The sequence below is a fragment of the Phycodurus eques genome, chromosome 10 (assembly GCF_024500275.1).
Source record: "Phycodurus eques isolate BA_2022a chromosome 10, UOR_Pequ_1.1, whole genome shotgun sequence".
NCBI classification, from domain to species: Eukaryota; Metazoa; Chordata; class Actinopteri; order Syngnathiformes; family Syngnathidae; genus Phycodurus; species Phycodurus eques.
The window spans coordinates 21853970-21881236 of record NC_084534.1 but is presented as its reverse complement, the minus strand read 5'-3'; the positions used below and the strand labels follow the sequence as shown (position 1 = coordinate 21881236).

At 40.6% G+C, this 27267-nt stretch overlaps 4 protein-coding genes across 5 annotated transcripts; 2 read left to right on the top strand and 2 right to left on the bottom strand.

Annotated features, from left to right (window-relative positions):
* Nucleotides 1-394: 394 nt before the first annotated feature.
* Nucleotides 395-7336, top strand: ssu72 (SSU72 homolog, RNA polymerase II CTD phosphatase). The gene is made up of 5 exons (XM_061688519.1): nucleotides 395-640; nucleotides 1939-2082; nucleotides 4005-4144; nucleotides 4216-4334; nucleotides 6621-7336. Exons 1-5 carry the CDS (start codon nucleotides 561-563, stop codon nucleotides 6720-6722), a joined length of 585 nt encoding a protein of 194 aa, XP_061544503.1. The 5' UTR covers nucleotides 395-560; the 3' UTR covers nucleotides 6723-7336.
* Nucleotides 7337-8674: 1338 nt separating this feature from the next.
* atad3 (ATPase family AAA domain containing 3) lies at nucleotides 8675-15598 on the bottom strand. Its single transcript, XM_061687791.1, has 16 exons — nucleotides 15317-15598; nucleotides 14905-14981; nucleotides 14172-14273; nucleotides 14041-14100; nucleotides 13893-13962; nucleotides 13640-13805; nucleotides 12806-12875; nucleotides 12482-12637; nucleotides 12342-12398; nucleotides 12150-12275; nucleotides 11958-12082; nucleotides 11830-11881; nucleotides 10775-10845; nucleotides 10521-10688; nucleotides 10145-10253; nucleotides 8675-9692 (listed from the first exon to the last, which is right to left on the bottom strand). The coding sequence occupies exons 1-16, from the start codon at nucleotides 15504-15506 to the stop codon at nucleotides 9255-9257; spliced, it is 2037 nt and encodes a 678-aa protein (XP_061543775.1). The 5' UTR covers nucleotides 15507-15598; the 3' UTR covers nucleotides 8675-9254.
* A 1288-nt stretch (nucleotides 15599-16886) lies between these two features.
* Nucleotides 16887-19112, bottom strand: mrpl20 (mitochondrial ribosomal protein L20). The gene is made up of 4 exons (XM_061688139.1): nucleotides 18934-19112; nucleotides 18657-18767; nucleotides 17412-17489; nucleotides 16887-17143 (listed from the first exon to the last, which is right to left on the bottom strand). The coding sequence occupies exons 1-4, from the start codon at nucleotides 19018-19020 to the stop codon at nucleotides 16970-16972; spliced, it is 450 nt and encodes a 149-aa protein (XP_061544123.1). The 5' UTR covers nucleotides 19021-19112; the 3' UTR covers nucleotides 16887-16969.
* Nucleotides 19113-19947: 835 nt separating this feature from the next.
* sdhb (succinate dehydrogenase complex, subunit B, iron sulfur (Ip)) lies at nucleotides 19948-26379 on the top strand. Of its 2 annotated transcripts, none has more exons than XM_061687548.1 (8): nucleotides 19948-20086; nucleotides 20641-20774; nucleotides 20985-21070; nucleotides 21204-21340; nucleotides 22214-22330; nucleotides 22429-22530; nucleotides 26001-26169; nucleotides 26242-26379. In XM_061687548.1, the coding sequence occupies exons 1-8, from the start codon at nucleotides 20015-20017 to the stop codon at nucleotides 26361-26363; spliced, it is 939 nt and encodes a 312-aa protein (XP_061543532.1). In that variant the 5' UTR covers nucleotides 19948-20014; the 3' UTR covers nucleotides 26364-26379. The 2 variants fall into 2 exon arrangements, with proteins under 2 accessions (XP_061543532.1, XP_061543533.1); XM_061687549.1 differs by having other exon boundaries at nucleotides 19949-20086; nucleotides 26047-26169.
* The last annotated feature ends 888 nt before the right edge of the window (nucleotides 26380-27267 follow it).

Genomic DNA, 27267 nt, shown 5'->3' with positions numbered 1-27267 from the left:
TTTTTTTTTATGTGCGTGTGTAGATACTCAGTCATCCAGGTCATAGTAATCCGCAAAGGTTGAAACAAGGCAACAAACTCATTTTGTTTGTTGAATTATTTATTTTTTTCCTAAAATGTTGAAAAAAATGATGTAGACTATGCTATTAGGCTAACGATGTGTATGGTTCTTTTGTGTATTTAATCAAATACAGGTTTTTTAAATTATGATGCGCGGTACAGAAATTATTTTCTTAATTTTTATACCAAATTATCAAACGTCAAACAAAATAAACAGAAGACCACGCGCGTCATACAGTGACGTCAGAAACGTGTAACGATTGGGCACGCCCTCCAATGACGTCACGGTAATAAATACTTTTCCAAGCACGGGGTTTCCGCCATTTTAACTTCCTGCTTTCAAAGGAGAAGAGGCGTCTATAGAACAGTACTCGAAGCGCTTTACTGTATAGCTTGTTTAAAGGGGGTTGTTTTTTTTTTCTTGTCTAAACGGGGCACAAACAAACGACACCAAGTGGTTTCCGACCGTTTTCGTAGCGTAGCTTCAGCCGGAGAGTCGCAATGCCGAGCCACCCGCTGCGAGTAGCGGTTGTGTGCTCGAGCAACCAGAACCGCAGTATGGAAGCGCACAATATCCTCAGGTAAACAATGGCCACCCGAGGAAGAAGAAGACGACGACCACGCGACGACGACGACGACATGAACGAAATGTGCCTTATCGCGTCGTGTTTGTGAAGCGGTTTCCAGCTGACACGACGCCGCACTTGCCGGGCCTCCGCAGTCCCAACAATGGACTCAGAGTGCAGTGTCACGCCGGATGTTGAGCTCTACTCTTAAACCTTGTTTTCTGAGTCAGTTTAAGATTGTCGTTGGATAATACCCTCACAGCGTGTATTCTCAACTGAGTCCGTTTTTTTTTGTTTTTTTAAATACTCTTTTTTTTTTTTTTTTTTTTTTTTTTTTTTTTTTTTTCTTAATAGTCGATTCATGCTGACAGACCGAGAGCGCCCCCTAGGTGAAAGAATTACGGAAGGAAGCAACTGCTGCTGCGCGGCATTTGATGACGTAGGGGCTCAGTGCTGCCCCTTTTCGGTCACTCGCTTTAGTGTTTGCGCTGACTTGGGTAAAGCCTATGGAAAGCCATTTGAGCGTTTATTCGATATCCAGCTTAAGGTCCATGTAGTACGCTCTTTTTCCTCACAAGTAAGACAATTCAGGGCACTAATAGGCAACTAAATAATTGCTCAAACGGCTTACTGTAATTTATTTGATAGGCAGCCTTAAGGTCCATGTTACTAGTACACTCTTCGTCCAACTTTGGTATTCAAGTAGGCTAACTGCGTGGGTAGTGAGGCACAATTGCAGTAGACGACTCCTGCGTACGGTTAGTATTGGTAATGAAGCACTAGATGAATTGCCTCACTTGTAAGTCTTAACAAGTATGCTCAAGTTGTCCTGTTGAGGATGAAAGGAGTTACTACTACTTGGACCTTAAGAAGGATATTAAAAAAATGCTCATATGGCTGTATGGCAAGCCATTAATGTGTTTATTCGATATCCTACTAGTGCGCCGAATTGTCTTACAAGTGAGGACAATGTACTAGTGTGTGGACCTACAAGGTGGATAACAAGGATGTCAAAGAAATGCTTCAAACAGCTTTCCATAGGGTAAAAATGGTATTTGGGATCGCTCGTATTAAAGGTAACATTTTTAAGATGAAATAATGTCTGTGTGGGGTTACAGACGAAACTGCAAGAAAACCTTTTTATTTTATTTATTTATTTTTTTAATAGAAATATTTATATAGGTTGCATAAGTGATTAAAAAAAAAAAGCAGAGCTCTGGCATTGTTCGGCTGGTCTACTCATTTTAAATTACTATTCCCTATGGTATCTAATTAACTTTTGTCCCCCACCCTCTTCTCTCTGTCCTCTGCAGTAAACGTGGATTCGATGTGCGTTCATTCGGGACTGGTTCTCATGTGAAGTTACCCGGTCCTGCCCCAGACAAGCCTAATGTGTACGACTTCAAAACAACATATGAACAGATGTACAACGACTTGGTCCGCAAGGACAAGGAACTGTATCCCCGTCTCACTACACATACACGCACTGTCAGACAAATCACGGGATAAGTATTCCATGTACTGTGTGCGCATCTTTGTTAGCTTTATGGACATCAGGAAGGTGGACGCAACTGCATCGATGGGTAAATGGCATGCCAGGGAACCCATGTCTTTAGCCCTGTAACAATACACTTAAACATGTTGCAATATGCCAGTTGTGTCAAAGTAAATGGCTGTATGGTTAAAAAAATATATATATATTTTTTTTTTTTGTAAGAAAGGAATCAGATCTATTTCCGTTCTGATATACAGGTTAAATACAGAAACCTTGGGCTTGTTTTGACTTGATGCTGTCGCTGCTTTTAAACCCCATCAGTTGACAAGTGCATCTCAATGCAACTAGAGTATTTTAGTCAAAAAGCTCATTAAGTCTTTACAAGTCTAAAGTTGGGTTTGTTTTTTTAATTTGAATTTTGATTATAGTTTTATGTAATTGACCATCTCAAGAAACTGGAATATTGCACAACAAAAATAAGCAGATTTTTAACTGATATGGTGTTTAATGAATATTTGAGTTTTAATTTTTTAAAGAAAAATGGATGCACGCTTAAAACACGAGTGATTTTTTTAACATTAAAAAAGGCAACTATCAGATTAATATAAATTCAAGATGGTATGTATTCTAATTGAAGCTGCAGTATAATTTTCAAAGGCCCATTATTGGGATCCATTGGACCACTGAATTATTTAGCATCTTGTAAATGCAAACTTGGGGAAAATTAGTTTTAAAAGCATAAAACTAAAGTTTCTTTCCTGTTCAGGAAACCATATGGCATGCATATTTTAGCAATAGCTGTAATGTTTCAACTTTAAAAAAAAAAAATAATAAAATTCCACACAAAAGGAGGGAGCCTTGCAATAATCCCCTCATTAAATCTATTGATCTTAAAAACAAAGGACAACATATTAGGGACACCTGCCTAGTAAGATAAGAGCAGATTCAGTTCTTGTATGTCAAAATGCATCAAAACCTTCACAGCGGAACTTAATTTGACACCTGAATTTAGAAATGCACATATACAACTGTTGAATGTTTTACTTTTTTTTTTTTTACATGCTGGTTAAGGAGCTCAATGGCAAAATTGAATTGATTTGAATTTTTTTATTTTTTCCCCCCCAAGGATGTCCACTCTGCCTTTCTGTGACTCTTCCAGTCTCCCTGTATGTCAACAATCATCTGATATCACTCTGTGATACTTTAAGCTCACTTGTCACTTCCCTCTGAGGACATCCTGCTTGAAGCCTCACAATGGTTAAGTGTCGTCTTGGTCTCAAAATTCCAGCAACATTGGGAAGAGGACTGTTTGAATACAAATTATAATTGAACCAGGAAATGTTGTGTAACACCTGTTGCAAATTGTGCCATTCAGCTTCTTAAGTTGAAGCATTGAACGACTGGGGGTGCATGTGAAAATTTAGAAATCAAATTAAGTTCAATGTAAATGTGAGAGTGCCTTTTAGGTTAATCCTGAAATTTCACCTGAAAACTGAATATCCCGAACTTTTTGAGTAGTGTATGTTGAGCTTATTACTGTATTGCTATGTGCAGGATGGCTGGGTCCTTACATGACTAAAATGTGACAAAATTGAGTATTTGTAATTGTCTACAGTCAAACTTGGCAATTGAGTTGCAGTGGCGGCTGATATACTAAATTAACCTTTTACTACAGAATTTAGCTGAATTAAGCTTATAACCGTTTAGAAGTACATTTGTTAAAGCACATGACATCGCAATGGTGCCGTTAACAAAACATGCTTATGCAATCTTCTCTGCTCCGTGTGTTCCGCAGGGTTACCACTAGGTGGTGATGTTGCTCACTTCAAATGGTTAACATGATCTATCGCCTCGGTATGTTCCTTGACCTAGACCCCTCCTCAGATATACACAGAATGGAATCCTCCACATGCTGGACCGAAACAAGCGAATCAAGTCAAAGCCGGAGCGCTTTCAGAGCTGCAAGGACAAGTTTGACCTGGTCATCACCTGTGAGGAGCGCGTCTACGACCAAGTGCTGGAGGGTGAGCGGGGCTTCCTGTCCAACTGTCTTCGTGTTCCCCACCTCCCTCATGTTTTGTTGTTGTTTTCCCAGATCTGAGCTCACGGGAGCAGGAGACACTGCAGCCCGTGCACGTCATCAATGTAGACATTCAGGACAACCATGAGGAAGCAACGCTGGGCGCCTTCCTCATCTGCGAGCTGTGTCAATGTGTGAGTGTCTGCTAGGTGGAGGCGTCACTCTGAAGAACAATTTGGTTTGGAATGATTCGTACTGACCATTTCTGCACTGGAGCACTTTCTACTCTTAACACTTGAAGCCAATTCCTCTTTCGCATCATCTGCACCATCAAATATAGAAATCTTTTTTTAAAGCAAATAATCCTCACTTTTGTTCAGAACAAGCAGCAATAATTTCCCAAAATGTTGACTTTGTGATTGTCACTTGCAGTGGTGAAAAGCAGCATTGCATCATACTGAGAACCGATTCTGACTACTTTTTTTTTCAGATAACTACCTCTGGCATTGTCATGAACATTAAGTGAGCATTATAATCTATATGGATCATTTTAGTCAAACAGCAAGAAGCCTTATGGTTCTATAATAAACCTTTGTCAATATCAATCACAACTGAGCATCATTATCTTTGTAAAAGCTTTTGAGAAGAGTTTCTGTTGGGTCTCAAGAGTTCTGGTGCATCTAATCAAGTGGCTTGTATAGATAGGTCCTTTTAGATTTGTTAAAATCAGTGTAGAACGAGCAAACTTGGATGAGGTCACTAAGGCAGGCAAGGCCTCACCATCGAATGTTCCGCATTTGCTTAAGCTTTTTAGGTTTTTTTTGTTTTTTGTCAACTTTGGGAGTCTGTGATGGTGTAGCACAGTGATTTTCAACTGATGGTTCGTGGACCCATTTTGAGCGGGGAGCAGACTGCTAGTAAAAAAGCAATCACAAGTGGCCCTCTGTTTACGGCAGCACCAAAGTGCACACATTTGGCTAATTTGCGTTTCGGTGTATGCATTTTGTCACGTGGTACCAAAAGACACGCTCATACAACCATACTGTTTCATTTGATTATATTTGTGCCCTACAAGTGTTTTTCATACAAATATTTACTGTAATTGTGACTTTACTACTGCACTAGCTTAGCTTCGTAATTGATTTTGGCGTGTTCCAACTTACAAATGCGGGTTACGTCGATGCCGTTGGAACAGAACTCTATCCTAAACTAAAGACCCACATCTCAGGTTTGACTAGTCTTTGTTTACTGAAGAAGAAACGAAAAACATTTAAACAGGCTTTCATCAGAAATATAACTGGGGGTGTAACTGTACATGTATTCTGAATTTTTGGTACTGTTCAAAGGCAGACCAAGTTTCCACAAGGACCACCCCCCTCCCTCTTCACTCCCTCCATCCATCAATTTTTTTTTATAGTGCTTATCGTCATTTGCCATTTGGGTGAGCTGGAGCCTATCCAACCTGACTTGGCAAGAGACAAGGTACACCCTGAAGTGGTCGCCAGCCAATCGCAGAGCACATATAGACAAACGACCTTATACTCGCACATTCACACCTAAGGCCAATTTAGAGTCGACAATTAACCAAACATGCATGTTTTTGGAATGTTGGAGGAAGACAGGAGTACCCACAACAAACCCAAGAAAGCTAGGCACTCAGCCGGCGCCACTATTTGAACACACTGTGAATTCACCAATTGTTTAAAAAAATAATAATTGTATCTGTCCATTATTCACTCGAAAAACTCACCTATTTGTTTTTTTTGGTAGCTATTTCTAAAAGATTTTAACCAGGTTTGGTCTCCAGGGTGAAGTGATCCATCTCGACTGAGAGACCAGCTTTGTATGCCAGGGATGAGCTAAATTTAATCTGGGTGGGGAGGGGAAGTTTCAGGGAGGCTTTGCCGCATGTACATGCGAACTTTAGGCTTTTTTTTCTAAATTAAATATGTAAGCTAATTATTTTTAAGGTTCATGTCGTAAGATGACTGAAATTATATTAAAATAGCAACCGGGATCCTAGGTTTAGTTATAGTTACGATTTAAACCATTGGTTCTCAAAGTGTCGTACAAGTATCAGTTGTTGTATATAGGCTCCCTCTAGTGGTAAGCGAAAGAATCACTGAATAAAATTTTCATACGATGCAAAATGTTCGTGGTTTAAAGCTTTTTTTTAAATACCAGTACATTTAAGTACACTTCAGTTTGTTTGACGTTCAATACGTTCAATCTCGTTTTCAAACATTTAAGTGGAATTTTTATTTACGTGTGCAATACAATTAAATCCAAATTTAAATAATTATGCCACTGTATCTTTGTTTGTCAATATGGCTGTACTTGGAGGGGTGTCAATTTGGCTTTTTGGTGCTTAGCTGATGGGCTCGGCCCCTCCGGTTATTCTATTTCAGTCTGCATTTGTCACCGCAGCTGCTGGCACGACATTAAGCCGCATTTTTTTTCTCTCCTCACATCTTTCACAGATCCAGCACACGGACGACATGGAGAACGAAATTGACGAGCTCCTGCAAGAGTTTGAGGACAAGAGCAGCAGGGCTTTCCTTCACACCGTCTGCTTCTACTGACAGCTGCAAAAAGCACACGCAGGGCCCCGGCACCAATGGCAAATAATGTGACAGTTACATTTACAGGATTTGTGTTCAGAGAAACACACACGTGTGCAGAGCCTAACGAAAAATATTGGCAATCATGTGGTTGGCCTCCACGAGGAGCGCTGACTCGCTGCTGTTCCTCTTGCCTTTATTCCTCCTGATCAAGGTCAAGCCAAGGTCAGCCACGCCTCCTGAGGGAGTGCAATGATGCCCAGTCCCGCCATTTTACTCAGTGCATCTTCATAAAGATGATTCTCCCGCAATCCTAGTCATCTATTGTTCAGTAATTCAGTCAATCTCGTCAGATTTGTCTTCCACACCCAGAACTCTGTAGATTTGTTTTATTGAGCCAGGAAGAATGATCTGAATGCTTTTTGTTTTGCGTTTTAAATTAAGTTAAAAGGTCAAGCTAGCGAATAACCAAACCTTGACCTCTTTGAAGAAATATGTGTTGGCCTGATACTCAAACTTGGATATGTTGTTTTTCAGGGTGTACCTTTTTTTGAGGGGGGGTTAAAAATGATGCTTTGTCAGCTCAAGAGTGCCTGATTTGTACATAGGAATATACTAAAAGAATCTCTAAGAAAGATTTGTGGCTTATTCTTTTTTTTTTTTAACCATTGCACTGCTTTTAGGACCTGAAAATACTTTTTCCACATTAACTACTCACCATTACAGACTTGCTGTTATGTTAGCACATTTGCATTGGGGTCAGTTATTCTGCTCTTCTGAAACCTCTGTGCTAATGTGCTGTTTTAGCATCATATAAAATATATTTGTATATACAATATCAATTTACAATTTCTAATTCAGTTGGAGAGTTCACATAGTATATTCTCTGAACTTTTAAGGTTTAGCTGGTGGCGATGGGAGTTTTCATCTTCATCCCATCTTGTCTTGTATTCACCTCCTAAATTGTATCAGCAGGGCCTCAGAACTGTGAGGCAGATATGTTAACCACAAATATACTGTGCTTCTCTAAAATATTACTTAAAAGTAGTCTCATTTACCTTTATTTGCCTACTATTAGGCTGACATCGGCCTCAAGAAGCTGAGATACTGCCAACTACCAATCAGAGCAAAGCTGTTTTCCATATTGGAATTATGGAGAACAGGGATCCAATCAGAGCAAATGTTATTTACATGTCAAATATTAATGAGAAATTTGGCTATTTTACCTACCAGATGTTTAAATCAACTAGAATAGGTTGGGAAAAAGTGCATCCTGGGCATTTTCAAATCACATCTTCCAAACCTGATAAAACGACATCAAAGATTATTAAAAAAAAAAAAAAAAAAGTTGCAGCATGGGACGTTCAAAAACAAATCAGGGTTAGGCAAACTTGTGCTGATCGACCATATTGAATATAGAAAACGGATCGGTGGGTCATTTGTAGTGGAGGTGCCCAAACAATTCTGTCTAAAATATGTAAAATAGTTAATTTCAGGTGGCGCGACTGGTTAGAGCGTCTGCCTCACAGTTCTGAGGACCGGGTTTCAATCCCTGACCTCGTCTGTGTGAAGTTCGCATGTTCTCCCCGTGCCTGCGTGGGTTTTCTCCGGGCACCCCGGTTTCCTCCCACATCCCAAAAACATGCGTGGTAGGTTAATTGACAACTCTAAATTGCCCGTAGGTGTGAATGTGAGTGCGAATGGTTGTTTGTTTTGTATGTGGCCTGCGATTGGCTGGCAACCCCGCCTCCTGCCCGATGATAGCTGGGATAGGCTCCAGCACGCCCGCGACCCGAGTGAGGAGAAGCTGCTCAGAAAATGGATGGATGGATAGTTAATTTCATTTTAATTGTAATTATTTAAACCATTTATTGAAATTGGAAACACTTCACCATTTTTTCCTTTAAGTCAACCAAATGAATTAAAAGCAAGCAATTTTAGGTTATAAAAAACTTGACGCAAATGTTACAGGACACTTGATCACGTATGTTCGTTCATATGTTTAACATTTATCAGTTCATATTTCCAGTGAAATCACACAATGTCCATTTGAGTTTTCCTCTTAGTGTTTCATCTCTTATTTCACCTCAACATTACTTAAGGTTTTAATTGAAAGCGCTATACCATTAATTATAACATATTTGAATTCAACAGCAGTCAATGGCTGTGAATGAGTTAATTATAGCACATCAAGTCATGTACATGATGTCATCACTTTGTTGGAATGGCTGATTGTTGCAGGCATGTTGCCTTCACTTTCGTTATTCATTTAGGGTGAAAAAAAGAACCTGTATTAATGTAGCGATGGTGATGTAGGTGATAATCATATCAATTGTTACTGGTTAGAAAGACACAAAGCAGTTTAATTCTACTTGACTCCATTGTGCACATTTATATTATGTTGAACTTGTTACAGACAGACAAGTAATCCTTTACAGGTTAGTTTCCTCCAACAATAACAAACGAACCAGTCCAACATGTGTGAAGACACAGTGACAGACTCGTTCGAGGGACATGATTCAGTCTTTCTAATTCATTGAAATAATCTATGATTCAGACTGGAGTTCCATCTTTTGGAGGAGAGCCAGTCATGTCCATTTTCTCCACGCTGCCTTCACTGTCTGCCGCAGGCTGCTCTAAACTTGCTTTGAGTGCTTCTTCACAGTCTAGTCCGGCTGAGGCAGAACTTTGAGCCTCTGCTGTCCTCTCTTGAGATAGACCGTCCCGTTGTTGCTTCATCTCGTGGACGAGGAGCGGGGCGATCACCTCCTGAGCCTGAGGTGTCTCTCCAAGTGGCAGAGTGAAGCCTATTTTACCGACAGCGCTACTAGCGGTGCCCCCTGCTGGCGGAGGCGTGAGGGTCTTGGTCTGAGCCTCCTCTTCGGTACGCAGCCAGTCCATCTTCTGCCGGTGCTGCTTGACGGCGTCGTCCACGCGGGCGTCAATCATGGCCTCTGTCAGAACGCCGTCCTCGGAGGAATACGCCGCTGCCTGTGAGGACACGGTGCTCATATTAGAACCAAAAACACGCTTAAGATGACACTGTTCGGCTGTTTTGTCGCTGATTTTTAAGTCGCCGCTACTTGTGAATAGCAAAAATCCCCAAGTAATTGATACCCCACCAAAAGGTTTAGAACGGCCTAGAGATGCAACAACATGGCGGCAAAGCACTACTTTCGTCCAAATGAAGCTTTTCAACTCACTTCAGTATACAAATAGCTTGAATAGCTTTGCCTCTTTTTTGGAAAACTATGCGAGCAAAAGTGAGAACCGGCGCTAAGGAAGTGTGTTATAATAAGTTTACGTGTATTTAAAGTAAGTGGGAGGGGTTAAACCATTTTTTAAAATGCTTTTATATGGTCTCTCATGTCGCAGATTTTAACTTGAACGTAACCCCCGCGATAACCCAGGGTTCACTTTGATGAGCACTTTAAGGGCCTTACCTGCCAGGCCACTCCCAACTTGGAGATCTCTCTACCGGACATGCCTTCTGCCCGCTTGGCTATCTCGGAGCATTTTTGACCATAATCGAACTGCGCCAGCTTCATTCTCCTGCAGGAAGACAAACATTCATGCGTTTGCAAGTGAACAAAAGACAACAACTGTGAGCCTGGATACAGTTTTATTAAGGAAATGAAGGCTATTCGGGATTGCAAGTGATGGGAATAATTGAATAAATTATTGTAAAGATTTTTTTTTGGATTGGTCTATTAATCGCTTCATGAAGCACTTCATTGTTGTGTTGTTTTGTTTGCTACTGATTGAGCAGTCTAAGCCATCATTTTTGTTGTGCCAAAAAAAAATATATATTTTACTCACTGCCTCCCTCCGGTGGCGGGCTCCAGAACATATCTGTCAAAGTACAAACGCACCAGCCTCTCTCTCTCCTCCAGCCCAGGCAGAGCAAAATTGACTATTTCATCGATACGGTCGTTAATGGCCCAGTCAAACTGCTCTGGTTGGTTACTGGCCAAAATCAACATGAACCTTGATGGGAACAGCAAAACAGCACAGTTTGAGATGTGGCAGGTAGTCGCAAAGGCCAAACTTTTCAAATATAGAATAGACTTTACCTGTTGCTCTGCTCTCCAGTGCGATACAAAAATGCATTCAAAGTGGCTCGGAGATCTTCACTGATCTTCTCCTGCAAACATCGGGAAGGAAGATTACAAATTAGCTCAGGGGACACATACAGCCCGCTCCATTCTTAAATTCCAGCCACCGAACATGATTAGCGGTTTCTTTCCTAAGATTAAAACATGTGTTCAGTATTGTCTTATTATTAATGCATCTCATGCAATAATTTGTTAATTAAAAATGTTAATTAATATATCGCTGCCGCCGTGCAGAAACCTCCCGTATCCAAATTTGGTCAATTTCACATTTCTTTCACAAATCAATACTATTGGTCAGTCCCCACGTGGGTTTACTTTTACAAATTATTGGCCAATGTAAAGTGTTGAAAATGATTTGCTCCGTTTGACGACGCAACATTTATGGCTCAATGCCGTTTTTTTTTTGTTTCGTTTTTTTTTATGAGAGGATTTTGCCGGACGCCAGCAAGGTTTCATTTGTCTTGTTTGTTTCTAAAATTGGTTACTCAATTCAGTTTTATTTATAGAGCACTTTAGCAAACAACTACAGCTCAAACAAAGTGCCGTGCATAAATAAAAATACATCAAAATATACTTATCAATTTAGGATTTTTGTCTCTCAAACAATATGGTAATTGGTTTAATTGTCAATGTTGTTTGTTTGTTTGATTGTGTGTTTGACTAGTCCACCAAAATGTTTAAAAAGTACAAAAATATTTTACATATGCATTTAACTATTTTATTAAATAACTGGTCACATTAAATTAATTATAAATAAAATTTTACAATCGATGATGATTTTTTGTTATTATTAATATAAACTGTTTTAGATACACATTTTAGCAACTTTTTTAAGGCACTTGAACGCAAACATTTTTCCACCCATGATTTAACTGGTTTGAACCAGAAATGCTGCATGCAGTTAAAATTAATCAACACACTTGAGGCTAGAAAGACTTTTCTTTTTCTTTTTTTAAGAAAGATAAAACACTAAATGACAAAAAGTTAATCGTTTCTGGATAATTCAAACTTACAGTGGATCTCTTACGAAGGAATGCGTCGGCTTCATCGACGAATAACAGCAGACTGTAATAACATAAACGGAATTGAAATTTTGCAGGTTTACATTTTATTCCTATAAGTCAGTAAGTAAGTGGCTTACCCTCGTTTGCTCGTGCTGGCCCAGTCAAACACTTTGTGCATGGCCGTCACACCATCGCGGCCCATCGGTGCGACGTCACCCCCGGTCATGATTGCGTAGTCCATCCCAGAATGCACTGCCAGCTTCTGCTCAAAACAGACAAATGCTTTCCAGCCGAAGCTCCTTTTTAAAAAGTCTCATCAGCCACTGTACCTTCGCAAACAGCGTCTTGCCGGTGCCTGGGGGTCCGTACATCAGGATGTTCCTGTAGAGGCCGTTGTTCTGCCTTGTGTTTTTTGTTGCTATGGCAATATCACGCACTCGCTCCTCCAGCATAGGCTAGAACATAAAACTGTCACAATACTGTCTGTACTTGATACTAGTTTGTGTGTTCTTGCTACTTACATTGAGCACAACTCCTTCAAGGGCATCCTGAGGTTTGCTTTTCAGCCTTTTGACCGCCTAAAAAGCGGCGCGAGAGGAACAATGATGTCAAAAGAGGAATACATCAAATACAGGATTTATTTGTGAAGTAAAAGTCCTACCTTGACTGGATGCTTAATGGCCTCCCCCACAGTGAATCGGGACGTCTCTCGCACCAAAGACGGCTTCCCCAGTCTCGCCTCGATGTAGCGACCCGCCACTCCGGTGGCGTTGCGGGCTGAATACACCCCCACAGCTAAAAGTGTTAGTCCGGCCACCTGTTTGTTGCGAGGAGAAAAAGTTGTTACTTGGACAACCAGTTAGTCTGAGGGTGAAACTATAGCTATGATTCCATTTTCTGTAGCGCTTATCCACATTAGGATCGAACCTTGGGCACATTAGAGGTTCTACTGTACATGCGCAGCATATAGAAGCAGATGACTGACCGTGGCCGTGACTTTGTCCCAGTCAGACACAAAGGCTCTGAATCCTTCTCCAAATACCGCGCCTGCTGTCCTGAAAGTAATAACTACGTTCATTACATCAGCGTGACCAGTATCACATTGATATGATTTCGGAACTTTAGGCACACCTGCACAATTTAATAAGTCTACAGTAATACAAGCTCTCTATCAACAATTGCTTTCATAAAGACTGTCAAACAGGCTTTATTCTCATTCTCTTAACTGAGCATTACTAAGTAATCACATGGAATCTGCTTCGTATTATTCTATTGGCCAATTAAAATACCAGAAGCTCACCAAGAGTGAAACTGTATGAATTTTAGGAGTCTTTTTAAAAAAAAAAAAGTATTTTAACTTACTAGGAAAGTTAGAAAATATTATCCCCCCACACCAGTTTCACCCACCAACATGAAATTCGGTGGCCATGGCATCCATCATAGCAGGACGCACAAAAAAGTCAAAAGTACCCATGCCCGGAATTGAATTGGGAGTCAGACATTTTGGTTTGAAGCGGCCCTTTTGCGTAAATTCCAGGGCTCCATACTTTGAAGGAATTTGCCCAAATGAGCCTCAATCAGAAGCAGGTGTACTAGATGGGTGGTCAACGCCAAATTGCAACGCTTTTTTTTTGCCTGCACCATCTAACATGGGAGGAGTATGGTATCCAAGTTTGACAATCATTTCAAGGATTCGCCATGAAAAAAATAGGAGGGACCATTCATCACCAAAAATGTGTGTCACTGTTGTGAAAGTGTACCTAATGTTGTGGCCCGAGTGCATGCGTCTAAACTGGCCTGTCAAGTGAGCATGTCTTACTTTATGGACTCCAGGACTGTCTGTCTGTGCTCCGCAGCCTTCAGGCGGATTTGCTCGCGTATGATGTCGGCGTTCTCTCGCTCCACACGAGCCCGCGCTTTGGACTCGGCGTCGATACGCAGCATCTCGTTCTTGTGCCTCAGCTCCATCTCGTGCTCGATGGTCGCTATTGTAGGAGAAAAAAAAAATCTAAACACATCAACCTCCAGCTCATCGCCGGATCTTGGGGTTATTGAAGAGCCGATGCACGGACCTTTCCTCATGGCTTCCTGTTTCTGAACCGACTCTTCCTGCTTGCGAAGGTTGTCCTCGTTCAGCATTTGCTGAGTGGGGGTGGGAGGAAAACTGAAACCAAAACTCTTTACTGCAGAGGAATGTCAAACTAAATCAGGACAGCTCACCTGTTGTCTTAGTTGGTCCTCGTAGCGCTGCCGGGCCAGCTTGTCCTGGTACTGAGCCCTCTGAAGAAGACACGAAGGATTACTTACACAAAAAAGTGAAAAATGTTGGACAAATATGGCGCAAAACTCACCGCTTGATGCTGCTTGGTTTCTTCATTTAGAGTTTTCCTCCTCTCCTCACCCTGCATTCGGATCTGGTCGCCTTTCAGCTGCTCCACGGCCGCTTCATACTCCTGTCACGGTGGAAAACAGAATAAAAGCCATTAAACAAAACTTTTTAGCCTCATTATGACATTATTGACATTATTGTCTAACCAGAGGCAAAAACTCAACTTTTCCAAGGCCAAATTGCATAGTTACATAAATATCAACATACTCCAAATGGCAATCTGAATTGATAACATGAAAGGCGATGCTATTACGCTATTTATCTAGCTGACAGACAAACGATGAAGCCTTAACGTTGAAGGCGATTGACCTGGCCATTGAAGCGGCATGAATGACTTCAATGGATTTCGTGAGCAGGATGACGTTGAATAAATGTGACGAAGATTGTGGCCCTTATTTCTGTTGTGCAGATTTGTGTTATGGCACTAGCAAACTTGTTGCTTCTGTGTTACTTTCTGCTGTTTCCACTTGTTTATTTCCTACAGTAAGACTGGCAGTTTTTGTTTTTGCTCATATTCGTATGTGTAATATGTGCAGGTCAACCACTACAATCACTAGATGGAAATTTACGGTCCATTATAGAACTATAAAGTCTCACATTGTAAATATCAAACCGCGACTAGCTACACCACAAGCTAAATGAAATGACCTGCACCAAGAGAGCGGTGCCGCTGTTGTTTATTTCTTACGGCGTACCTTGATTTTGCTGTGGTGCTCCAAGTGGGTACTCTGCTCCTGCATGCGGGCCAACTCCAGAGCTTCTTTGGCATTTCCTAAATGAATGGACAACACAAGACATTATAAGCATGTCAGTCAAAAGACACACACACACACACACACACACACACTGCTTGCTTTGGAGCGTGATGACGACCTTTGAACCATGCCTGTGAGTTTGAATGGCGGTGGGACAAAAAAAAAAAAAAAGTGTTGTTTGGTTAAATTGGCACGTATTATTGCATATTAATGTTGAGGAAGATACCAATTGAACCAGAGTGCTGGGCCTCGATGTCAAAGAGACTCCAGGTACAGGAATAAACCAAAAGGAAACTCCGGAGTTAGTGAGTGCGTCCTGTGTAAAGAGCCCCCCTCCTCTCGGAAAACTTACGGGACTTGTCGAGCTCCTTGGCCGCCTGTGCAGCCCGTTCCAGACCGGTGGGATCGAAGTTGCTCCATTTGTCCTTGGGTTTATCTCCACCGCCGCTGGAGCCTCCGGACGGCGGCGGCTGGGGAGGCTGAACCGGCAGACCCGGAGGAGGCTCCGGTTGCCCCTTGTTCAGGCCGAACAGCCACGACATTTTTGGGAGTGACTAAGGTTGAATTGGACCAGTTGTGTGCAGAGGGACCGGGACGGGCTGCCAAAGATCTGTCACTCGACTTCCTCCACGCGCGTGCCACTCACTAGTGTTATGCGCATGCGCAACGGAGAGGGCCGGTGTCGCTGAGTAACACCAATGACGATTGGCTCGATTTGAGTGTTCTTTCTTTTTATTGGTCGTTGTGACTGCGGAGGTCATCAGTAGGCCCCACCCAGATAAGAGACGGCAGCCGTAATGGGACAAATTCGATCCGAGCGTCATGTCGGTTTGTTACATCAGTCCGGCTGCTTCTGAAAGTCAAACGTTGACTTTTGTTGAATGTCCTTGCTTCTGGGATGCTTCGTAACCAGGAGCAATTATGGCATTGCTGTTTTTTTTTTTTTTTTTTTTTTTGCAAGCCCACTGAATGATATATACACTACTCAAAAATAGTTATTTAGTTTTCACCTGGAATTTCATCATAGAACTAAAATGCACTATAATCCTTCCAGGTGAACTTGATTTGACCTTTATTTTTTAAATAGCCTACATATGTCCAACTGTTTCAGTACATTTTGCACAACTTGCTGTTCTTAAACGAGCTGAATAGCAGAATTGTCATTTTTTTATCCATGACTCGTTAATTATATCTACAAGGATGCCCACTTTTATACCTTTCTGTAAGTCTTCCAGTCTCCGTTACAACTTGTTTACTATTGACATTCACATCCAGTTGGAAGCTTTGCAATGGAGCGGTACTGTTGATCAATTGTTAGGAGACATCTTGGTCTCATTTCTATGACAAAATGTGAACAGCATGATCATGAGGACTGTTTAAATACCAATTCTAATTAAACCAGGAAACTTAGTGTTTAATTTTTGGATCAAACACCTGCTGTAAATTTTCATTCAGATCCTTTTTAGGGAACAGGAAATTGTACAAAAAGAAAGTACTGAAACATTCCACAGCAGGACATGTATATTCCAAAGTTTTCAATTTAAGTTCACCTGTAACACATACATTAAAAGCAAACAAAACGTACAGTATATCAAAATGTTTAATGGTAACTAAACAATCAGAGGACAATCACACAATGAGAAATAAATATTTACATAAAGGAAAAAACCGAGACATTTCAGATCAACCCTATGCAGAGGAATTGAATTTATTTGCAATATAATCTGTAGACGCATTATTATGACATGAAATCGTTCCAAACTGGAATTGTGGCGGTGTGACGGCTTCAAAGGGTTAGAAAATCACCATGTCTTGTCATTTTACAATAATACACTGATATTATTGATAGTTTTACAAAACAAAGCTTTCTAACCCCTTTACATTGTAAAGAACAAATGGGGGGGGGGGGGGGGGGGGGGGAGAAAAAAAAAACAACTAAACCAAATCGATTGTATGTGCCCGTTTAATGAACAGCTCCACAATACTGAGGCCAGTAGCGCGTCCACTACTGTTGCACAACAACACGGGAGAAGACACCGGGAGGTTCTTTGCCGTCACCCAGCGCTGCACAGAAGCCTTCTTGCTGCCGGGCCCGGGCCAGCTTCGCGAGGGCGAGGAACGACCTGGGTTCCGTGATGGCCAGGTCGCTGATAACCCGTCGGTTGAGCTGAACACTGCTCTGTAGATAAGAACAGACGGAACTTTAGTGCACAATCTAATACGATCCAATAAAAGCGATGTGTCGTATATTCTGGTTTTACAAAGACAACAACAATGGTTGGTTTGATTCTAGTTATCATATTTAGAAAAACGGTACAGTTGTACACCCCTTCAAACTATTGTAAGAGGGGCACTAGTCAGTGTTTTTGAGTATTATTGAGTGTTAAAAAAAAATAAAAAAAAAATAACAAAAAAAAAATAAAAAAAAAACATTTAAAAAGACTAACCTTGATTAGGTTGCTCATGAGGACAGGATACTTCATGCCGTGCTCTCGGGACGCTGCAGCAATGCGTGTGATCCACAGCTGGAATAAGAAAAACAAAGGAGGGATGATTATATGACCAAAAAAAAAAAACATTTTTAGTCTCCTTCAAGATGTAATCTGGCTACCTGTAATATGCACATCTTAGTCGCACACATTAACCACTTTAGCACAAATATACACTCATGAGAAACCTACACGTGTCTCATAACATTTCTGCGTTTCTATTTGGTCCCACTCATGTAACTAAACAAAGCAAATAAAAAAAAAAAAAATGACCATACCCTATTTTCTCAAATAGTTTGAGTATTTTCTCAAACACTTTAATACCTAGTACCGCCTAAAAAAATAATTAGCTCTGGTACCACCATAATGACAACTCTAGTACTAGGCCTTACACCTAATAGACGTGTTGATTTCTGCTATTGAGTAAACAGCCCTGCTTCCCAATGAGGACATAAATCAAGACACCTAGCAGTATAATGCAGTGCAAGCTACACGACAACCACAATAATACAAGTACATGGAGTGTCAGAATTGTTCTAGGACTAGTGTCTCAAAAGATATAGTTCTACTATTTCCAATCCAAATTACAAGGTTTCCCCTTTACAAGTAATCGCCCTGGAGTTTAACACACTTTCCCATCATTCTCTGCCACGCCTTCATGCACTGCTGGAAGGATTCTTCCGGGATCCTCCCCAGCTCTATTGACAGTCATCTTGAGCTCATCCAAAAACAAAACCAAAACAAAACCAAAAATAAAATCACACAGAGCGAGGTCAGGTGAGTAGGGCGGCGGCTCCGGCACAGCGATTTTCTTCTCGGCCAGGAACTGTCAGATGCTCGGGGCTTGTGAGCTACAACTCTCGCACACTGACTGAATGATGCAAGCGTGGCAGATCTCTCAGAGGCTGTGCCGGTTGATCATCTGGCCCACATCGAAGGGGGGCAAAACTCATTGGTTGGAGTTTAGGTTTGAAAATATCTTTTGTGACAACAGTCCTGGAACTTTTTTTTTTTTTTTTTTTTTTTTTTTTAACCCACCTTGCAATCAATTGAACAAATGTGAGCATTATTATCTTGTTCAAGGCAGAACCTTTTTTTTTTTTTTTTTTTTTTTTTTTTTTGATGGCGCTCTTGTATTGCATCTCCATGTTTGGTACGGTGGTCCTCAACGATGAGTACAATAACGAAATATGTATTTCTCACCGTTCTAATGTTGCGTTTCTTCAGCCTGCGTCCTTTCGTAGCGTAGACAAAAGCCCTCCTGACAGCCCGCACGGCCAGACTGTAACAGCGGTTCTTTCTGCCTCTGAAATGCTTCAAACAGACGTCAAATATCTTATATGATGACATCATCGTCACATTTATAGACATCTTTGAGTCATTTCTCAGAACATCAACAAACAAGAGGACGATGATAGGGACGTGTAATACAAACGGGAAACAGTAGTTTAACATTAACACGTTGCTCTCTTGTGCTTACCCGTGCATGCTTGAGAAGTTCTTGAACCTTCCAGTATCTGTCCGGTCCACGGCTTCTAATCCAGTTGGACAACGTCAGGAATACCATTTTTGGCTCTCCACAGAATTCTTACTAAAAAAAAAACCCAACAGCAACAATGAGGCCACGGTGTTGACTGTGACATTCGATAGAATCCACACATGAGTCACACTCGCTCATTACGTGAGACTCACTGCACACTAGTGGCACATGGGTTCGCTTGCTTTTTTGTACCGTGAAAGCCGGTAAAGGTTTTCCAGACGCTAATGGATTAGCTCCGGAAAAAAACAAAAAAACAAAGCACAGTTACTGATGTATTTCTTTCTATGAAAATAAGTGGTTTATTGGTTTTGTAATATGTTTTATTAATATTACTTTGTTTGTATACGTGCGAAATGAATACATTTGTATTTAAACTGGATTGGAAAATCAAATTTTGTGCATGGTGATGTGCGGAAATTCTAAAACTCAAGAATAAGCAACAACTCTTATTTTATTTAGCACCGTGTTGGGCAAAAATTTGTGAATTAGGGCCACAATTTTCTTTTTTAAAACTCAAACATTGGCCAGGTCATTTGTAGATTAGGTTAAAAATATATAATTGGGTGTTTAAAATATGTAAAATCATGTTTTTATTTTTTTAAAATAATAACAATGATCTTTTTCAGGGTATTTTTATTTAATTATAATTAATCCCATTATTCAATAAAAAAAATAAAGCAATGGTAAATCCAGATTGAATTTTTATTTTAGTGAATTAGATTATTAACAATAGTAATAATGCATAATGATTAATCAATTCTTTAATACGATAAATGAATTAAAAAAATAATTTATACAAATTTTCGTGGGGGAAAAGAGCCAAAATGTATTTTATCTGATAAATGCTCATACTAAAGGGACTGTTGATACTGTAAATGCTTGGTGGGCCGGATTAAGGAATGTAAAATCCGGGCGATGCCGGTATTCAAAGCCAACGCTTCCACCTTCTGGTGACGCTACTGCGGTGGATTGTGGGACATGGAGGAAGGAAGGAAGTGTAGGTCAGGCTAGAAACAGCAACATGTCCGTAGCTAGCCTCACGTCCTTGAGCCGCTGTGGGGGTTTGGCTTTCCGCTCATCAACTGGTCTAGTGGTATGTTCATAATCATCACCGACTCTCGTAAAGCTGTTGTTTTTTTTACCTTTTCCATATTAGAAACTATTGCCTTGTATTTGGTATAACTCAGATTGACCACAGAGGGGTCCGTCTATATCCTGGAATACCGATTGTATAGCGGCACCATTCTCTTTATTAACAGTAGTAGTAGTAGTAGTAGATGAAACCTTAATGACATTCTTGAATACTACCATTTTTTTACATATGAAATAAACTAGACCACCATGAATCATTTCAATATCCTCCCAAAAACGTAATTATAACCTCTGCAAATCACGTGAAAAAGAGTCACCATTAATGCAGTGATTCCCAACCACTGTGCCATGAGAAATTATCCAATAATACAATAATATATACATATATGCATTGCTTTCATGACATTTTTGACCGGTGGTGTGCTGACAGATTTTTCTAATGTAAACTATGTGCCTTGGTTCAGTGAATGTTGGGAAACAGTTGTCTATAGTTTATCCCACCTTTTCATTTTCATCATGTTTATTTGGATTAAATATTGCATTTCGTTGTGGCAGGCAGTGCGTTGTGCGCAGACAGCAGCCGCTCCAGCAGCACAGCCTCGGATTAAGAAGTTCCAGGTGTACAGATGGGACCCAGACACTCCAGGAGACAAACCTCGCATGCAGACCTTCGACATCGACCTGAACACGTACGTAATGACCCAGATCCAAGCCTGTGACAGCTGCAGTGTATTAAGTGTTGTCCTGAAAACAGCGGAACATCCAAATTAGGTCTTACATTTGGGAAAGTGGCCAACATGTTCGCACAGCTTGACTTAGCGAGCCTCTAAAGCTGTGTGCCAAAAAGATTTTAACCATGCACGTTTGACATTTCGGTTCTTTCTTTATCCTTCCTCCAGATGTGGACCTATGGTACTTGATGCCCTAATTAAGATAAAAAATGAAATGGACCCCACATTGACTTTCCGCCGCTCCTGCAGAGAAGGTGTGTATTCTGAATGTTCAAGTTTGACATCAGCCCATAAGCAGAGTGCCTCTGTTATTTCAGATTGTTCTTGCAAAAAATACAAATAAAACTGAATCCTCGTGAGGGGTCACTCTCTTACTTGTAAATGCAGGTATCTGTGGATCGTGCGCAATGAACATCAATGGTGGGAACACGCTGGCCTGCCTCAACAAGATTGACACTAACATCAGCAAGCCAACCAAGATTTACCCCCTTCCACATATGTATGTGGTCAAAGACCTGGTGCCTGTAAGTATACGCCATCTTAAGCCTATCTACTGTAAATGCAGTGGTGCTTTGAGATACAAGTGACCCGACTTAAGAGTTTTTCGAGATGCAAGCCGTCGTTATTTTTTATGTTTTTCTTTGACTTGCCAACAAAAATGTGAGATACGAGTGACTGTTGGTGGGAGAGAACTGAAAACTCAACTTCAAGCAGCAGTTTGGCACATAGGGAAATATATTTCCAAATTGAGGCTTCAAACTGGTTAACTCCCGTTGAAGTTAACTGCCAAACTAAACAAAGAGAATTACACATTGTGTAAGTAAAACAACCACATAACTTTGCCTTAAAGTCTGCTAGCTTAATGCTAATGCATAATGGGAAACGCTGTAGACGGGCGGACGAATAGCATCTGTGTCGCGATGTTAAAACCATTTAAGCAACAAATATTTGGTGGCGCAACACTTGTAGACAGACAAATATAACAATACTCACAGGCATATATTCTTTATCTTTTTTAGATAAAGTCAGAGTCAGTTGTGAAACACTTCTTTGTGTGTCTGTGATGATATTCTACTCCCCTCTGGTGGCCAAGATGCGCACACTTGAAGAAGCACAATGACCATTGAATTGAAGCAAAAACAGTTTCATTTATTTACCTTATATTTAATTGGAATTACTGTGTGTTTGTCTAAAGTATAATATTGAATTAATATGAAAAACATTACAAACGTTTTAGGGGGGGAGGCTGGAACTTCTGGAAATTAAATTTTGTTGTCAAGTATTCTTTCAACACAGGTTATGGCTTTCAAAGCTATTTTTCCCATGATTGAAATAAAAACAATCGGTAGGTGTAGAACGGATGGCAATATTTTAAGTAAGCGTGCTTTGCTCCACAGGACATGAGCAACTTCTATGCTCAGTACAAGTCCATTGAGCCCTACTTGAAGAAGAAGGATAAGTCCCAGGAGGGGAAGGAGCAGTACATGCAGTCTGTGGAGGACAGGCAGAAACTGGCATGTTCCTCTCATTTCTGCTTTCACATTCGCTATCCATAGCGCAAGTCCCATGATGCTGAGGACTAATCTCACTTCCTTTTTTTTGTCCCGCGCAGGATGGGCTGTACGAGTGCATCCTTTGCGCCTGCTGCAGTACCAGCTGCCCCAGCTACTGGTGGAATGGTGACAAATATCTTGGACCCGCCGTGCTCATGCAGGTGTGTACTATAGTACCTCGACCAAAATCTGTTCTGTGACGCTTGTCGACCTGGGATTTGTTTAGGAGAAAAACATTTTTTACCATTGAGATCAATTATATTCAGTATAAAATGTCCCAGAGTCCAAACTGCCATAAAACTTTTCTTAAATGTATCCGGAATTTTAAAAGTAACATTTTAACGTTATTGTCAAATATAAGCAGACATTAACCACTGTAAAGTAATAATGGAATGTTTTAGCTCAGCTACTTGAAACAATGGATTCGTAGGTATTACTTACATGGCTCAATCTCAATGAGACCAACCTGGCTAAATAAAAATAACCTGGCTAAATACAAATAAAGAAATAAGGGACACACCGATACCACTTTTTAGACAGAGTTCAAGTGTAAGTACTTACATTTGAGTACTCACCGATTCCAGGTATCAACATGTTTTAATCAAATATTGTTCAAAAACTAACTTTTCTTGAACTTGTGGCATGGCATGTTTCACTCAAATATAACAGTTTTTAGAATAAATGACATTTTAACATCCAACTGCATGTTTTTTAAACGTAGCCTGTAACACAAGCCATTTTAGTTATGTGGTGTTTCAGTCGGGAACACCAGGGGGCACTGTGTAAAAGGCGTACATATGTGAGGGCCTGCAACTGAGTGTGGGGAACTGCCCTTCCACACTACTGTCGCTTAAAACAAAACAAAATTAACTGTATTGTCTATTATGTATATTTTTCTAAAAAAAAAAATCTTCCTCTCACTATTCTGGCATTTAGTCAATAGAAATTATTTTGGTAATCCCAATTGACCTAAAACAGGAAAGGTTTGATATCAGGAAAGTCTGATTTCATGTCAGACAGTCAAGAAAAAAAGCATAATGCTAAAAAATATTGTCACCCCAGGGGTGAGTATTTCTGAGCAGGACTTTACAAGAAATTTCCATTCGTGCAACACACAAACAACTTCATATTAGTTTGATGTGGGGAAAAAAAACTTGTTTCTATCTGCAAATAGTCACTTAAAAGGCCACATGGATCACAACAAATAACAGAAGCTTTTATGGACACTTAACATGTTAAAATACAAAACACAAACAGAATATGAACGTCAAATAATTAACGATTCCGGAACATCTGAGAAATACCATTGCATGCCGAGTGGGAGATGGGGGTCGTGAAGCTCGTTGCTTGCCGGAAGGTGGTCACCACCCTTGCTGCCTGAATTGGAGTTTGTTATCAATTTTGCAGAGAATAATTTGCAGTCGCCTAAAAGTGTTGTCATCCATTTCCTTAAAGTGTCTCCACGTTTGTAATGGCTCCTACCAGGAAGGTATCGTATTTATTTAAGGCTGGTGAAGCGGTATCAGGTGTTGCGGTATCGGAGCATGCAGATGTACCATATCGATACCGATATCTGTTACGCGGCTGCACGATATTTTGTTTGTGCATCGTCATCGCGACGTATGTGTGTGCAATAGTCAAATCGCTGGGTCTGCTACGATGTAGGTGGACTGTGACATACAGGGATATCAACTGTAATATTACAAGTGACCAGCAGAGGCATCTGTTCGGGCATGCTCAAAAGATTAAAAGATTGTACACCTGCTGCATTTCCTGTTTCGGGCTTCAGAGTGAAACTAGGCTGACACGCTGCAGCTGCGTGAGTGCACGAGGTGCATCTGGGGACACTGCGTAAATGGGAGCGAATGTGTTCTTTTGTAATAGAGTACATCATTTTAAAAATGGATTACCAGGAAAATTATTATTTGTATCAGAATGCTTCAATTAAACCGCTGTACGATCACACTGGGATAACATGGAATTTATTTTGCTTTGTAATATAAGACAAGATCAATTATTTTATCGATTTCCTTTCACCATCGTTCCTGTCATACTGTGTTGAATGTTTTTGTTTGCATCTTAAGGACAAAAGTCCTGTTTTTCTTTTAATTCCTCCTTAAAAAATCAGTCAAGCAACACGTTTTTCCTCATGTTTTAGAGATTGTAGGGGGGACTGCAGCTAGCTACTAGTGTGAACCAAAGGGGTGGCAACAATGGGCAAATAAAATGGCAGTATTTTGAGGGTAACAGCCTGTCAGCAACATATTGGGAGGGGGGGAATAACTATGAACTGGTTCATTTTTGGACCAGTGAACTTTGAACTATGAACTGAACTAGTTAATTGTTGGAAGGATGAACTGAACTTTAAACTACTCCATATAGAAAATGAACTTTTCCAACACTGATCCTGTATTTCACATTGCAGGTTTGAAAAAAAAAAATTGCAATGTCATTTTTCCCCAATATCCTGCAGGCCTACCCTTGTACATGGTTTACTTGATAAACATCTCACTACACACCACCGAACAAAAATGTTAAAAAAAAAAAAAAAAATCCTGAAATAGTCAGTGTTGGGAAAGTTCATTTTCTACACAAACTACTTCAAAGTTAATTTCATCCCAAAAATGAACTAGTTAACTTCATAGTTCATAATTAAACATTTTGAAATAACTTCACCGTTAAAAAAACAAACTAGTTAATGGTCCTTTTTTTCCCCCAATATGTTGTTGACAGGCTGTTTCCCTGAAAACACTGGCATTTAATTTCCAACATGTTTCCACCCATTCACTCCACCCTGGTAACCAGCTGCAGCTCTCACCCTACGATCTCAAAAACATGAGGAAAAACTTGTTGCTTGAATAGTCATTCTTCTGTGGTCAGCGTGGTGCAGAGCCTAAGAATACCAGAGAATCGCTGGTTCGTATGCCCACCTGAGCGCATGTTGTTGTCGTGACCTTGGGCAAGACACGTAACCTACATTGCCTACGAATGAATGTGATTGGATGTTTGGTGGTGGTCGGGGGGGGGGGCCGTAGGCGCAGAATGGCAGCCACGCTTCCGTCAGACTGCCCCAGGGCTACACAAGTAGTTTACCACCACCAGCTATGACTGTGGAGTGAATGAATAATGTATGCAATTGTAAAGCGTCTTTGAGTGTCCATAAAAGCGCTATGTAAGTGTAATGCATTATTAATATTATTTTAAATGAGGAAATACAACAAAACAGGACTTTTATTCTTAATGCGCAAACAAAACCAAACAACGCGGTGTGAGAGGAACGATGGCGAAAGGTCAATGACAACTGCATTTCTCGCAGCTCTCGCTGACTTATATTAACAAAATATTTTATGTACTAAAAAACGAAATCAATTCCATATTATGACATAGTGATTGTGCAGTGTTAACTAAGGCATTCTGATACAAATAATAATTTTTCTAGCAATCAATTTTTGCAATTATGTACCAAAGAAGACATTCACTCCCCTTGACGCAGTGTCCCTGAACGCACCACGCCCACTTGAGACGTGAACATGAATGGCGACCGCAAAGAATGGGTTGCCAAATACATGTAGCGTTTCATAGATTTTGAATTTGAACAAAAGTTTTGTGTTTAACTTCACTGTATTGTAAGAGCCTCACACGTGTCAAGGACGAGCGCACTCCCTGTCGTTCTCCAGGCCTACCGTTGGATGATCGACTCGCGGGACGACTTCACAGAGGAGCGTCTGTCCAAGCTGCAGGATCCGTTTTCTCTTTACCGCTGCCACACCATCATGAACTGCACCAAGACGTGCCCCAAGGTAACGCGTCCGGCCGCTGCTGACCGTCCGCGAATGACACTTATACCCTTGCCGCCTGTGTCGTCCTCACAGGGCCTGAACCCGGGGAAAGCCATAGCGGAGATCAAGAAGATGATGGCCACCTATCAGGAGAAGAAAGCAGCTGCTGTTTGAAGACCCAGCTGTCCTGTGTATCATATATCATTAAATTATAAACAATTGATTCTAAAACCTGCTTCTTGATGTCTGATGGTTTTGTACACTCTTCTTTCACACACAAAAGCACTCGTTTGATGAAATGTACTATGAATTGCACATGTACGTAATTGTTGTTTAACCAAGCAAAAATAGTTTATCTGGATACTCGATTATTCGATTGACTTTTCAGTAGGATATGTGAATACTAAAATATTCGATAGGTGCAGCCCTACGTTCAACTGCCCTGTTATGTGGTCATAATTGTATGGTTTAATAAAACCATTACATCAGGTCCTTGTGGGATGAACCTGTAAAAATTAAAAAAAAAAAAAAAAAAAAGGAATGCTCCTTTAAAATTAGAAAGTTTTTGATCCTTACGTTTCAGTTCGCCATTGGCGATGTGAGGACTTGGGAGCACGCACACTGCTGATCCCCACCTTGGAATTTGAAATACCCAAGAAGAGCATTTGATCGGGATTCTGGGTAGGATTGGATTACCAAATCTATATTCCAAATGTCCTTGGATCAGGTCCACATTCTGGTTTGAAATACCCAATTTTGAGATTTATTCCTGTCCAGACCAATCTGATTCCAGATTATATGTTTTGAAATACTGGGTCCAGGTTTTATGCAGGTATCTGTGGTAGGCTAAAAAAATTCGGAGCGGCTGCATAATTTGGACAGTTTACTCGGCCACTAAGGCCTGCTACATACGTAAAGATAATGGGTCTGTTTATGTCCTGATTTTGCCCCTTTCTGACCAAGGACAAATTGCAGACTGTGTTTTCTCAGATTATCCTATAAAATGATCATGTGGTCTGAATTGAAATTTTCCCATCGAAACGGGTCGGGTCCGACAGTCTTTAATATTAAACGTGTTAAATATCTACGACCAAAAAGTCAACGATTCCCGAGTAGAAG

Coding starts and splice junctions, on each gene's coding strand:
- ssu72 (XM_061688519.1), top strand. CDS start 561: ATGCCGAGCCACCCGCTGCGAGTAGCGGTTGTGTGCTCGAGCAACCAG. Junction 2,083..4,004: donor GTCCGCAAGGACAAGGAACT/GTATCCCCGTCT, acceptor ACCCCTCCTCAG/ATATACACAGAATGGAATCC. Junction 4,335..6,620: donor TCTGCGAGCTGTGTCAATGT/GTGAGTGTCTGC, acceptor CATCTTTCACAG/ATCCAGCACACGGACGACAT.
- atad3 (XM_061687791.1), bottom strand. CDS start 15,506: ATGTCGTGGCTGTTCGGCCTGAACAAGGGGCAACCGGAGCCTCCTCCG. Junction 14,982..15,316: donor CAAGGAGCTCGACAAGTCCC/GTAAGTTTTCCG, acceptor CCATTCATTTAG/GAAATGCCAAAGAAGCTCTG. Junction 12,876..13,639: donor ACAGTCCTGGAGTCCATAAA/GTAAGACATGCT, acceptor TATTACTTTCAG/GACAGCAGGCGCGGTATTTG.
- mrpl20 (XM_061688139.1), bottom strand. CDS start 19,020: ATGGTATTCCTGACGTTGTCCAACTGGATTAGAAGCCGTGGACCGGAC. Junction 18,768..18,933: donor AACTTCTCAAGCATGCACGG/GTAAGCACAAGA, acceptor GTCTGTTTGAAG/CATTTCAGAGGCAGAAAGAA. Junction 17,490..18,656: donor AGAAACGCAACATTAGAACG/GTGAGAAATACA, acceptor TTCTTATTCCAG/CTGTGGATCACACGCATTGC.
- sdhb (XM_061687548.1), top strand. CDS start 20,015: ATGTCCGTAGCTAGCCTCACGTCCTTGAGCCGCTGTGGGGGTTTGGCT. Junction 21,071..21,203: donor CCGCCGCTCCTGCAGAGAAG/GTGTGTATTCTG, acceptor TTGTAAATGCAG/GTATCTGTGGATCGTGCGCA. Junction 22,531..26,000: donor GACCCGCCGTGCTCATGCAG/GTGTGTACTATA, acceptor CTGTATTGTAAG/AGCCTCACACGTGTCAAGGA.